The sequence below is a fragment of the Dioscorea cayenensis genome, chromosome 9 (genome assembly GCF_009730915.1).
Source record: "Dioscorea cayenensis subsp. rotundata cultivar TDr96_F1 chromosome 9, TDr96_F1_v2_PseudoChromosome.rev07_lg8_w22 25.fasta, whole genome shotgun sequence".
NCBI classification, from domain to species: domain Eukaryota; kingdom Viridiplantae; phylum Streptophyta; class Magnoliopsida; order Dioscoreales; family Dioscoreaceae; genus Dioscorea; species Dioscorea cayenensis.
The window spans coordinates 30,522,029-30,535,758 of record NC_052479.1 but is presented as its reverse complement, the minus strand read 5'-3'; the positions used below and the strand labels follow the sequence as shown (position 1 = coordinate 30,535,758).

Sequence of the window (13,730 nt, the reverse complement as noted above, 5' to 3'; positions counted from 1 at the left end):
TTATAATATTGTTTAACACCGTAGAAGACTGTTTATAAATAGAATTTAGCCGTTGGATTATAATTCAATAATTATTATAGAAATTCTAGAACTCTATGAGGTCGAATTTCTCTTGATGTTCCTCAATAGCTAAGTGGTAGAGCAGTTGGTTGTTAACTGACTGAGTGTAGAATGATGAGTCCAATATATATATATATATATATTTTTTTTTAAATTTTAGAATTGTTTGATATTTATTAATATATAATAATGAATATGATTGTTTAATTGAGGGATCAGAATAGCATTTTATTGGGTTTCTATTTAAGTAAGTTATGGATTATATATATTAATATCATTGTTTATGATTTTAGCCCCTGAAAAATTGAAATTATGAGTTTGTGAAGAAGTCCCTGTAATTATGTTTTTTTTTTCTTTGAATAACCTGGCAAAAGGACTAAAATGTAAAAATAATGGCGGTGGAGCGAATCGCGAAGCTTATCAACGAGCATCCCTTCCCGGCGAGGCCGCTTGTTCCTCTTCTCCGGCAACTCCTCCGGCCTCCTCTCCTCTCCGGCGAACTCCTTGATTCCGTTCTCTCTCGACTCCTTGCCGCTCACGGCAATGGCCTTAAAGCCCTCGAAGTTTTTCGTTTCTCGCTTCGCCACCTCCCTCCCTCGTCTTCCTCTTTTCACACCACTCTCCACGCCCTCGCTCGCATGAGAGCCTTCGGTGAATCTTGGGAGCTCTTGCAGCACGCGCGGGATCGATACCCTTCTCTTTTGACACCCAAAGCACTGGTCCTCCTCCTGTCCAAGCTTGCAAAGTTCCGATCTTTCGACGAAACAGTGCGATCCTTTGAAGAACTGGAAAAAATTTGGATGGGCGCTGGCAAAGAGTTCGGCGTCCATGAATTCAATGCTCTTCTGAGGGCGCTTTGCTCGCAGAAGCGAATGGCTGAAGCCAAGGCGGTCTTCCACAAGATGCACGCGAGGTGTTCGGCCAATGTCCGGACTATGAATATACTGCTTTTAGGGTTCAAGGATTCAGGGAATGTCATGGCAATGGAGTTGTTCTATCATGAGATGGTGGTGAGAGGGTTTGAGCCCAATGTAGCTAGCTACAATATTAGGATAGATGCTTATTGCAAGAAGGGAAGGTTCTCTGATGCAATGGAGGTGTTGGAGGAGATGGAAATGAAGCATTGTGTGCCTACAGTGGAAACATTCACTACTCTCATCCATGGGGCAGGGGTTGTGAGGAATTCGGTTCGTGCCCATGAATTGCTTGATGAAATGCTTCGTAGAGGATTGTCTCCTGATGTTGCTGTTTACAATGCATTGTTAAGCTCTTTCTTGCGATGCAGAGATTTGAATTCAGCAATGCAGTTGATGTGTGAGATGGAGGAGAAGGGAATTGGGCTCGACGATGTGAGCTATTACACTATGTTTTGTGCATTGAAGAGGTTCGGAGAGATTGACAAGGTTTATAATCTCTATGGTAAGATGGTGGATAGAAACTTTGTACCGAAGATGAGAACAGTAGTGCTGTTGATGAATTGCTTCTGCGAGGATAGCCGGCCGGAAATGGGTCTTAAATTGTGGGAGTATATGGTGGACAAAGGGTTCTGCCCCCATGGACATGCATTGGACCTATTGGTGACCAGTATGTGTTGCAAAGGCAGAGTGGAAGATGCATACAAGTGTTTTAAGCAATTGACAGAGAGAGGAAGGTGCCCGCCAGAAAGGAGTTTTCGGGTGTTGGAGGGATTTCTAGTTCGCCGGAAGGACACAGAGAAGATCGAGGAGCTTTGCAAGATGATGAAGGGATTGCAGAGCCTTGTGCCTCAATCTTGTTAATGTTTCTGATATTGAAAGGTATAACTCATGATTTCATCACCGTTCTTATCTTATTGCAATACAATGATTTCTATTCATGCAATTCACTCAAAAATCATATTTGTCCTTGGAGTATATCTGTTAGGTTTTTTCATCAAGACTTGCATTTCTTCATGATAACAAATATTATCAATCTTTAGTGGTTTAATAACTCAGCACAATTGCTATGGCGATACAAAAATTTACCACTAATGTATGATCTTTGTTCTTGAACTTCACATTTTGTATCAGTCACCAATACAGGACACTATCAATCTGAAAGTAAATCTTCGATTTATTTATTTTTCAGAAGAATTTTTATGATATTTATTTTTATGAATCTCAGGCCAGTTTAAATGAATGATGAGCTTGAGGATCATTTCTGTTTCCCAACCTCAAATGAGTACTCACTGACAAAAATATGTAAAATTGTTTGAGTTCAAAGTTAATTCAGCTTGGTTTTTAATTATAATTACATGTACAGTCTATTCTTACTAATAAAGAAAAAGCAAAACAAAGATTGTGATTGTTATTTGGCTGTCAATAAATATGAAGGAATCATGTGACAAAAAAATGAAGAAAGGAAAATAGAAAGAAGCTTCACAACAACCAATCAACATTAAGATTCCAAATTCTCAAATCCTAACACTTTCATAAAATCTAAATCTTTGCATCTCATGTCTACCAATCTTGTTCATTGAATGTGGCATTTGGGTTGGTTGCAAGATATTATTTGTTAAAAATTGTGTGCAGATGAAGAATCTCCAACCAAGAGCCTATCCTTGTCCAAGCAAATCAAACCATCAAATTATAATTAATGTTATCAATTCGATATCTTCAAGCACTACTAATTGTGCTTTTTCTAAAGTAGTCAAAAAAAAATTTCCATTTTTTACTGACCGATCTATTTATACTCTTTTGTTGTACTTCCATCTTAATATATATAATAATGTATGTTTCCAATTAAGAGATTCCTCTAGTTTGAAATTCCATTGATTAATTTGAATAATTGAAGGCATGTGATAATTGTCCTTGCTTTAATCTTGGTCCAATCTTATGAAACACATGTAGAACGATGAGCTATTTTCAAATCTATGATCTGTCAACCAAATATTAATGGACTAAAATGCAGATAATTACAAATATGAGTAATGCAATTTTGTCTTGTTTGGATTTGGAAACATCTAATTATCTTCAAATGAGTGGCGCTGATTATTATTTCATTATTTTCATTATTTATATATTTGTTTGTTATTCCAATCAATGTTTCTGTGGATTTGCCATGTAATTAGCTCGATTCGTTGAAGTATTTGTATTAATGTTTCACTATTCATGGAATCAAAAACAGTTGTTGGTTTCAGATGCTTCTGCACATGAACAATTAATATTGTTGCCTCACTGACTTAAATTACTGTTCGGTGTCATTTCCATTTTTCACCATTTTTCACCAAAGTCAATACATTTATAAAAGATTGTAACGATAGATAATAATGCCAAGAATGCGTTGAGATTTTCTTAGGATGTGTTGTCCTTTTTTTTAAAAGACATGTAGATTATTGTGATCACATGCTTTGCCTCTCATAGTTTTGTGTCGTTGAGTGAGATTAATCGGTTTATAGATAATCTATGTTTTCTTTTGTTTTTCCATGCTTCCCCATGATCCTGCGCCATTATTATAATGCATTGATCTTTAGATTTCTCCACCTTTTCCTTGCCTTGCCCTTAAACAGCCTGCCATGCTTGCATTATTTTTCTAGCTTCTTTTGAATTAGTCTTCGAACTTGGATTCCTCCATCTATTATAAATCTTTAGCTGAGACAAACCATGATGATTGAACAATGATTTTGATGGGCTTGATTTATTATTTATGGGAATGCCATAAAGAGTTTCAGAGACAAAAAAAGATGCTTCATGATGTGCGGAATTTGAGCTTGAAGGTAAAACATTCATGTCCTTGCTCTTCTTTCTATCAATTAACAATCTTCATTTCCTTTTGTTTCATTCTGCTCTTTCAAATTCAAGAATTAGCACCAAGTTTTCACCAAAAGCTATTTCATCCTGTTCATTCATACTCAAGAATTAGCATTGAGCTTTCGCCGAATGCTCTTTAATTCTGTTCATTCAAATCCATAAATCAGCACTGAACTTTCATATTGTTCGTCTATGGTTTTAGTTTGTTATTTAGACTCCCAATGTACATACTCATCTTGGTGTTTCAGTGATGGGAAGACAAATACTTTGCCGAAGTCAAAAGTATTTAGTACTCAATGGACCGATTTCTCAAACAATACAACCGGAAATATGTAAAGAAGGTGATGATTGATCAACAAGAGATATTCAAACAACAGGTGATTATATGTTTGGTATGTTCATTCTTTCGTCATTGTCAATTAATTAGTTTTGAATAAAGTTTTAATGTGCAACACAGGTATGCGAACTCCATCGATTATACAAAGTTCAGAAGATGCTAATGATCGAGACAAACTATAAATTTCGTCAAACATACGATGAATCCATGGTTGAATGCAAACTGAAAGAATGCGACATTGATTTAACATTAAGTATTGGTTGTAAGATGAGTTCGGAGAGTTGATTTTTGTTTTTTTGTTTTTTTTTTAGTTGTTTAATTGTGATGAAAATTGCCACAAATTAGACTTTGAAATTGAACCTGATTGTTTAATAGTATATCATTACATTCAAATTTCAGATCTTTGTTTGGGATGATTTTTATTCTAAACTGTACCTAATTGTTCTTTTGTCTTCCTTGTGTCCATACTTTTTTTTTTTAACTTTAATTAATTTATTCATATCCTAACAATACTTAGTACTACTACTGTTAAAGCCAAAAGTGGGACATTCAAAAGTTTTAATAGATCGTTGGTGTGAGTGTGAATTTGTAGCTCATACTTTTTTTATTTGGTTGAGAGTGTGCGGACTGAATGATTAATTTCAGTTTGGTATGTATGCCCAACATGTAATTTATTCACATTTTGTCGAATATATATATAGATTTAACCATCACTTGATATGATGGTTGGTTAAAAGTTTTGGACAATACTCGTCAATTGTAGTCTTGTTCATATTTCTTTAAAAAAAATCAACATTTTAGTCCAATATATGTGTTAGTAAATAATAAAGATATATATATATATGTCAATTTTTTTCCAATTCAAAATATATATTTTGAAACAATATATAAATATAAAAATCAAAGGTGAGACAAGATACAAGAAGAAGAAAACTTTATCCATGAACAAATAATAATAATAATAATAATAATAATGATAAATAAGATGAGAAAGAAGAAAGACAGAGATTGACTAATAATAAAAGCAAGCGTCTAATGTTTATGTACTGAAAATCAACCCGTGTGAGAAGTATTGGTTGCAAGACATGCAGCCCGTCACTACATAACAAAAGAGTGTAGGGACCCAATGTTACATCATTTTCAAACATTAATTTAAAGTGTTGGAAGTTAAGGTTCATCTTCTAATTAGTAATTAGTATGATATATATATATATATATATATATATAATAATAATAATAATCTTCACCTTTGCATTCAAAAAGGCACACAAGACACATGGAAGCCCAAAAGCAGGCATATAAAAATCATAGTTATTCCCTTCTCATTAATTAAAAGGCAAAATAGTAGACAGATATAGAGAAGAAACCCATCTTTCTCCCCCTCTCAATATATATTAATTTCTCAAGGCCATGCATGCATGCATGCATGGAAATGAAAAAATATGATCACATGAACTCAACCTCAAACATGACATCTTCATGGTTATGTTGTTGTTGTTGTTGTTCATGTTGTTCTCCACTTGAAGTAGAACAGAACAAGTTATGATCATGATGAAGAAGAAGAGACATGTTTGGACTTGTTTGTTGTTCATCATGTTGATCAGACACAATAAAATCATGTACTTGGTTTTGGTTCTGGTCCAAGTTTGAAAATTCAAACTCAAATGTCTCAACCTCCATCTTCTTCTCCCCTTCCATGTTTCCCTTGTTCCCATCTGTTCACATTAAAAAAAAAAATAATAATAATAATTATAACATATATATATATAATGATATAAAGATTGATATATAAGAGAGAGTTAGGGTTAATTAACATGCATGAATTACTAGTGCTCATGATCATGACTTGCTTGTTCTTATGAAGTTGAGGTTTTCTTCTTCTCCTATTATGATCAGCCAAACGCTTTCTGCAACTCCTCTTTGTCTCATCAAACTCAGACAACACATGGAACCTGTGTTCAATATTAAAACATGTACACATATCATGCATGCATGCATGCATATCCATGCAAAAGAAAAAAAAACCCTTAAAACAAAACAAAAAGAAAAAGACCTGCTGCATTGTTGGCAGAACCTTTGCTGTAAACCAGCAGCAATAACAATGGTGGCTTTGGAGTGAAACTCACAGACCTTGTGTCTTCTATGATAATGTTTAGCCAAAGAAAGATCTGAATGACAACCTTCAGCTTGACACTTGGGTGGTTGCTGGTTAGACAATGATGAATACACTCCTCTAGACCTTGAAAAGATTTTGTTTATCATTGAAACATCATCTGAAGAGAAATAAGTTCTCTGGCCTAAGTTAAGACCAATAGAACTAACACTGATGTCCTGTTCTGGCTTTGCTAACAAGTTTGTAGTGTAAGAGCTGTTGGTCATTGGCATGAGATATTGATGATTGTTATAGTTGTAATTGTAGTTGTAGTTGTAGTTGAAGTTGAGGTTGTTCATTAATGGAGGTTGAAAGGAAGGGAAAGGGAAAAATGAGGGAGGTGGTGGAGAGTCATTGGAGGTGGAAGAGAGGTTCATGTTCATGTTCATGATCATAATGATAGCATGGAGAGAATAAGGTAAAGGAAGAAGAAGGGGGGGGAGTTAAAAAGGCAATGGAAAGAGGAACATGGGTTTCAATGTTTCTTATGTATATATGATTTATAAAAAAAAGAGAAAATAATTGATATAATATTAATAAAGGTTTTATAAGAGAATATATATAAATATATATATATAATAAATTAAGTTTTATATATAAAAGGAAGAGGTGTTTCATTTGGCTTTGTACATGAGAACAAGAAGGGTTGATATTGATGGATGTTGTACCATGCATGTTGAAGATAACCTAATGATGTTTCATGTGTCATTCAAAATCATTATTCTAGTTTCAAAATTAGAATTTGTTGTGCGTGTGATTAATATTATAATTAAGGTTATGAGAATAATTAATATATATAGCTATTTTTTACTTAAATAGTCTCAGATAGAAAGCATAAATATCAAACTCATTTCACAGTACTGATCATTAATTAGTTAACATAATGATCCATGGAGACATTAAAAAAATATATATAAAAACTCAGTAATTATCTTCATATATAAATAATAAAATACATTGACAATAACAAAATAAATAAGAAATCAAAACGTACGAACCAATATAACCCAAAAAAACTTTCGAAGATATATATATGTATATATATAAATCAATTAATTATGATTTGTTATTTATGGAGACTAACAACGATATAATAAATAGATTGAGACGTACAAACAACAAAGAACAGCGCTCGTATACAAACACATATTTATATTATATTATATATATATATATATATACAAATTAAACAAAATATATAAAAGTCTATTAATCATCCCTCATAAATAACAAAACATGTGAAGAATATAACAACATAAACTATGGATATAGGGAGTAGTGCAAACTATGTACAAACAACATAAATCACATAATAATATCCAAAAATATAATACATATATATATATATATATAAAGACAGACAGAGAGAGAGAGAGAGAGAGTATGTGTGTGTATAAATGAGAGTGATGCACTAATATATATTGAGTCATAACAAGTCTGATAGCAACTGTGAATTGGACTTGGACCAATCTAATCAAATGTCCTTGGAAGCTTTATGAGCCCGGACCAGCATTGGGTCCTTGCAGATTCCATTTGAGATTGCTTCATATACATGTACATAGTACATCAGCACATTGCTAGCCTCATTAATTTATACATAGTACATGATCACTGACAACGAACATGCTTTTGTGTATATACTTAATTCCCACAACCATTGTCTCTTCTTCCCATCTTCATTTGTCTTCATACATGTTAATTAATTTGCTTTTGCTTTTGCTTTTGTGTGTGTATATATATATATATATGTATATATATATATGTATGTATGTATGTATGTATATATATGTAAACAAGTTAAGATAAGAAAACTATTAACTTTTAAGGTAGAAAAAAAACTTCCATTTTGCAGTGAAGGTAGGTGAAAGGCTATGATGTCCTTGATATATATAGTAACGGCATGGCACATTAATACATTATGTGCAATAGGTAGGTAGGTATGTAGGTAGGTAGGTAGGTGGCCATGTTTCATATTGAACACGTACAACAGACAAAGGAATGCATGTTCTCTATTTATATCACTCTCTTGTCTTAATATCTTTTGATGATTAACTACTCTAGCTCTTCCTCTGAACCTTAAAACACTAATCCTAGAACAACATGATATATATATATATTGTTAAGTACTTCCAGTAAGGTAATATATATATATATATATATTATATATATACACACATGAAAGCTAGCTATTCATTTCTCCTCATGCATGCATTCCAATGAGGGCTCATACCCTAAAAAGCTACACACTATAAGATATATATGTATATAAAGAATGTCTAAAAGAAGAGGTTGGAATATATGCTATGGGCTATGCAAGTTGATGGTTGTAAAGTGAGAGATGTAGGAGTAATGAAGTGGAAGTAGGGAACTGGTTAAATTTGAAGTTGCATGCTTGCAGCTTGCATGTCTACACATACATCACATCAAAGTCTAGTCATATGAACATTATTGTACTGAGGTAGTTCCCAATAAGAGTTGTGGTCAAGACTTGCAGCTGGCTTTGTACGTAGCCATGCTCTGCTACTGTGTTCATTGTTTTTGCTAGCTTGACATGCTCACTGTTTACAGGATGGCTTTCATGGCCCTTGTCTCTTAAGTTAAGTGGCAGGTGCTCTCCTTTTCTTTCTTCCTTTTTTTTTTCTTTTTCTCCTCATTATATAGATATATATATATATATATTCTTGATTTCATTCGCCATTATTCTCTACCTCTTTTGAGTACATTATATATATATAGTTTAGGATATTCCTTGAGTGCAAATTGATGAATAGTGTTTATTAATTAGTAGTTTGGAATCTAACTTATATATATATATATATGTTCTATAATATATATGAACTAGATTTTAATTAAGTAGTCTATCATGTCTATCTGATCATTAGTGTCTTCAATATATATACACACACATTATTGATCATGATATTTAAGAGAATAATTACAAGTTTAAAATCATGATGGACATGATGACATTAATTCTTAGATGCTATTTATGTCTCTTACGTGATAAATTGGACTAGAAATTACTGCCATCACATCACATTTATATATTTTGTTTTCTTAGAGTCATGTCTTTTGATCTCAAGAGATTTATCTTGCAAGTGGAATATTTCTTAAAATTAATAAAACAAAATTAATGTTAATGAAAAAGAACATGAATTAATAAGTTGAACACTTTCGGTGATATTCTATTCAAACTTATTTTTCCATAATTAATCTTTGATATGATGAATTCACTTTCGGTTCATCATCTTTAAATGAAAAAGGAGTCCAAGAAACAAGTGAAATGAGACATATATAAAACATTAATATGTAGATTGAATTGCATGCATGTAAGTCTTTAGTCAAGCTATGTGTTTTCCTTATCAATGAATGGTATAATTAATTTACCTGTTTTTAATGCATGATAAATTAATATATAGTTACATATAAGAAATGCTCTTGTTGGTGGTTTTCACTTAATTGACCATCCACTGTGGCACAATCTTATTGGCCGGTGTTTTGACAAGAACTATGACTCATTTAATGAGCCATGGATTCATTGATGAAAATAAGACAAAGCACTAAATAATAGTACAAGTCTTAGTCATCATTAATATTATATTGTGAAGATGAAAGTTCTATCTTTTGGTAATTGTAGAGATTTATCAAGATATGGAGTAATATAAAGAAAAATTAGATTCAATTTAAATATATTAGAGTGAACTGATATTATTCTTATAAAAAAATTCTTGCAAGATATATATATATATATATATATATATATATATATATATATATATATGTATATACCAAAGTAAACCTAAATCGTACAAATACTTCACTACTGTGATCATATAGATTTATCTGTTTCTAAAATGATGTTATTTTATAATAAAAATCTTGCATGAAATATATCCATATAAATTATTTTAAAATAATGACACCAACAAACACAAAAGATGTTAGGGTGTGGCCAAACCTAGTAAATATATTTAAGGATTCAATTGTCCATATCTTTGTTATATATACATGATATCAAGGTAGTACATGCTCCAAAAAACCATGCTCTCTAATCTACTAGTTTTTTATTATTTATATTTTCTTTAGTTTTAATAAATGAGGTTGTACATGTTCATCAAGTCCAATGTTAGACCAAAAGGGACCATATGTATAATGCATGTTAGGTTCAGGACCATGCTAAAAGACCACATGCTATATAAATCTAGTCACTTGATGTATACATTAAAGTTTCTCTCCCATTTAATCAAACAAATCAAGAAATAGTCTTAATTTTTATTCTTATATATCACAATTCATAAAATAAATATAAAATTAAAAATGAAAATAGTACTAAGTACATGGATGTAAATGTAATTGATATGATCTTTGAGTTGGGTGGACCATATATATCTTCAAAGCAATTCTCTTTATAGTTCAAAATTAGTATTTTTCCCCCCCAAGTTTTATTTGAGAATATTTGATTTGGGCTCATGTTTTCTTTAAAAATATTTTTTCCCACTTACAATAATTTGATATGAAATTTTCAAAAATAAATAAATAAATATAAACAAGCTTCCATATTCACACTGATTTTCTCTAGAGTTTAGTGTTGAGGTTTTCCAAAGTGTAGTGAATACTTGCTTTTTGGAGAGTAACATTGTTCCACATCTATAACAATTTCTCCGATTAATTTATTATTTATTTTTTAAATTTTAAAAATTCAAAATTTTAACATCAACAGAATTAATATATATAAATATTTTTATATATAGATAAACTTTTAAATGTTAGATAGATATATATTTTGTAAGCCAATTGAACTATAGAACTAGCTTTACTATATATAGATATATAGAGAGAAAGAGCATATATTTTTCGTTAGTGTAACATTGAAATGAAAAGATGGGGCCTATAATGTGGACTTCATGTCTCCAAATTAAATGGAGTAAGCCCAAGGCCTAGTTGTACGTAATCAGTGTGTGTGTATATATATATATATATATAGGGTTTGTAATTCCATTAAAAAAAATTACAACAAAAAATTAGGAATTATAATTTATTAATTCTTCCATTTCTATATATATTTAACTATATATAATGAATGTACGATATAGTTGATGTACCTTTTTTAATTTCTTTTTAATAATTGAAAATTATATCTTAAAATTATAAAATTTAAAAAATATAAAAATTTATGTAAAAATTTAAAAACTGAGAAAAATCAAAGACAATAATCGAAAAGATGATTCCATTGTATTTAAAATTAAATACATTGGTGGTGGTTTAGTTTGCGCAAGTTATTTTACTATAATAAAATTTTAAAAAATATTTTTAAATATACCCTAATTAAATTACTAATTAATTTAATTTGAATTTAATTTGAGTCATTTTATGACTCCTTTGCGTGTTAAGTGTGTTAAGTGTAGTTTGATCACTTAAATTCTGAATTTTATCCCTCTATTATCTAAAAAAATTTATAATTCAAAAAATCACATAAGTCTCAACATGAGTTTTTTTTGGAGAAATTTAACAAAATTTGGATCACAAACTCAGACAATAATATTGTTCTAAATTTAAGTTTTAAGGTTATCAATAATTAAAATTTTGACTCATTTTAGTTATAAATAACAAGTCTACACAATAACGGGCATATATATATATTCCATGCAATGCATGCAGGATCATCAACTTATTTACATCACTAGTTAATCTTCATCAAAATATGATTACAAACAAGCTTTTGCTTGACAAAAACCCTAATTAGGGTTAGGGTTTCTTCTTCTTCCTCTTCCTGATCAGTGGTTAGCAACAAGAGACTTGAGAATGTACACTTGCATTTGCAAACAAACCACATAACTTTCCATCTCTGTGAGCAACTCACATGCATTCATTTCCTCTCCACCTGGCACAATCTTTCTCAATGCCCTAACCCTAAACTCCAACTCCTCTTCTCCACTATTCTTCTTCTTCTTATGTTCACTAATTCCTTTTCTAGGGTTAGGGTTTGGAATAATAACTGTCTTACTATCAAACTTGCCTTGTTGTTGTTGTTCTTGTTGTTCTTGTTGTTCTTGTTGTTCAAGTTGGTGTTGCAAAGCACTGCTCCATTTGAAACAACTAGTGGATGTTGCCAAGGCCATGTCTACTTCAAACCTCACTGTTTTTTCCATGTCTTCATCTTTGTGTGCTTCACATGAAGCAATGCCGGTAACTCGAACAAGAGCCGGCAAAAGCCGGCTAATGTAGTTGCTCGGAAAGCTTGCGTAGACGAGCTCATTCGGTTCGATAGCGCAAACTCTCCTTCTCTTTCTCCTCGGCTTCTCCTCCTCCATACTTTAAACTAACAATAATTTTCAAAAATTAAGAACACCTAATTAATTCAGAGATAGATTCACTTGATCATAGCAATCAAGCAATAGAATTTCTCAAAATATAGTTTAAACTAATGATATATAATATTCAAAAAATAAGAAAACAGAATTAATTCAGTGATAGACTAGAGATAGCAATCAAGCAATACAATTGCTTATAAAATATATGCATGATATATAACAATGTAGAAGTTATTAGAAGATGATATAAATAAGAATTCATGAAATTATATATGAAGTAATGAAAGAGAGAGTTAGAAAAGCAGTAGTACCTTGAAACTTAGAGAGTACTCAAAGATGGAAGAGAAAATGAAAACAAAGGATGGAGAAGGAGAAGAAGAAGAATGAGGTGCATTTAAGCAAAGAAGGAAAAAGAGGACAACCAACTAGAAAGAATTATTGAAGGTGTGGGCAAGTTGTGTACTATATATATATATATTCATATATATTATAACAATATCAAAAACATTATATATATATATATGTATGTATGGTTTGGTGTTGTTGTAATTGGGAAATATTGGGGTTAATTTAAAAGAGTGCAAAAAAAATGGAAGGGGGTTTTTTTGTTGTGCTGGTTGAGCACATGGAAGCACATGCATGCAAGGGTTTGTTTCACTCTCACAACTACCAAAAAGACAAGCATCATGTGCTCAAGGGAACAAGACATCTACCTCTCTATTAATGCTCTCACATGATATGATACAACACCATGCATGCAATGCATTAATCCTTTGCCTGCCCACTTTTCCATTCATTTCCAATATCCCTTGTAATTCTTTCTTTCTTTCTTTCTTTCTTTTTTATCTAGTAATTAATTCAAAAAAAATCAACAACAATGTATGCATATATCATTGATGAGAATCAAGAGAAATGAGAAGACATGCATTGTGCAATTAGCTTAAAAGAATTAATTGTGTGTGAATTTATTAATTAAAGTTAATAGATTGATTAATTTGTGGTGATAATTGATTAAGAAAGGATTTGATTGAGAGGTTGGAAGGTAGCAAGTAATGTTAAGATAGCACATGGAATTCATTGATATGGTATCCAAAATTAGCTGG

General features: G+C 31.4%; 3 protein-coding genes across 4 annotated transcripts; 1 reads left to right on the top strand and 2 right to left on the bottom strand.

Annotated features, from left to right (window-relative positions):
- The first annotated feature begins 432 nt into the window (after positions 1 to 432).
- LOC120268938 (pentatricopeptide repeat-containing protein At3g61360) lies at positions 433 to 4,523 on the top strand. 2 transcript variants are annotated; one of them, XM_039276210.1, is made up of 4 exons: positions 433 to 1,856; positions 2,203 to 3,793; positions 4,076 to 4,204; positions 4,285 to 4,523. In XM_039276210.1, exon 1 carries the CDS (start codon positions 453 to 455, stop codon positions 1,836 to 1,838), a length of 1,386 nt encoding a protein of 461 aa, XP_039132144.1. In that variant the 5' UTR covers positions 433 to 452; the 3' UTR covers positions 1,839 to 1,856; positions 2,203 to 3,793; positions 4,076 to 4,204; positions 4,285 to 4,523. The 2 variants fall into 2 exon arrangements, with proteins under 2 accessions (XP_039132144.1, XP_039132143.1); XM_039276209.1 differs by lacking the exon at positions 2,203 to 3,793.
- A 982-nt stretch (positions 4,524 to 5,505) lies between these two features.
- On the bottom strand, positions 5,506 to 6,750 carry LOC120268944 (squamosa promoter-binding-like protein 13A). The gene is made up of 3 exons (XM_039276217.1): positions 6,218 to 6,750; positions 5,983 to 6,116; positions 5,506 to 5,879 (listed from the first exon to the last, which is right to left on the bottom strand). The coding sequence occupies exons 1-3, from the start codon at positions 6,709 to 6,711 to the stop codon at positions 5,611 to 5,613; spliced, it is 897 nt and encodes a 298-aa protein (XP_039132151.1). The 5' UTR covers positions 6,712 to 6,750; the 3' UTR covers positions 5,506 to 5,610.
- A 5,203-nt stretch (positions 6,751 to 11,953) lies between these two features.
- Positions 11,954 to 13,081, bottom strand: LOC120268947 (transcription factor bHLH146-like). The gene is made up of 2 exons (XM_039276219.1): positions 12,939 to 13,081; positions 11,954 to 12,635 (listed from the first exon to the last, which is right to left on the bottom strand). The coding sequence occupies exon 2, from the start codon at positions 12,625 to 12,627 to the stop codon at positions 12,091 to 12,093; it is 537 nt and encodes a 178-aa protein (XP_039132153.1). The 5' UTR covers positions 12,628 to 12,635; positions 12,939 to 13,081; the 3' UTR covers positions 11,954 to 12,090.
- Positions 13,082 to 13,730: the final 649 nt, after the last annotated feature.

Excerpts from the sequence above, each read along its gene's own strand:
- LOC120268947 (XM_039276219.1), bottom strand. The coding sequence starts at position 12,627 with ATGGAGGAGGAGAAGCCGAGGAGAAAGAGAAGGAGAGTTTGCGCTATC.
- LOC120268938 (XM_039276209.1), top strand. The coding sequence starts at position 453 with ATGGCGGTGGAGCGAATCGCGAAGCTTATCAACGAGCATCCCTTCCCG.
- LOC120268944 (XM_039276217.1), bottom strand. The coding sequence starts at position 6,711 with ATGATCATGAACATGAACATGAACCTCTCTTCCACCTCCAATGACTCT. Across the intron at positions 6,117-6,217 it reads TTCTGCCAACAATGCAGCAG|GTTCCATGTGTTGTCTGAGT; the intron begins GTCTTTTTCTTT and ends TATTGAACACAG. Across the intron at positions 5,880-5,982 it reads CATGAGCACTAGTAATTCAT|ATGGGAACAAGGGAAACATG; the intron begins GCATGTTAATTA and ends TAATGTGAACAG.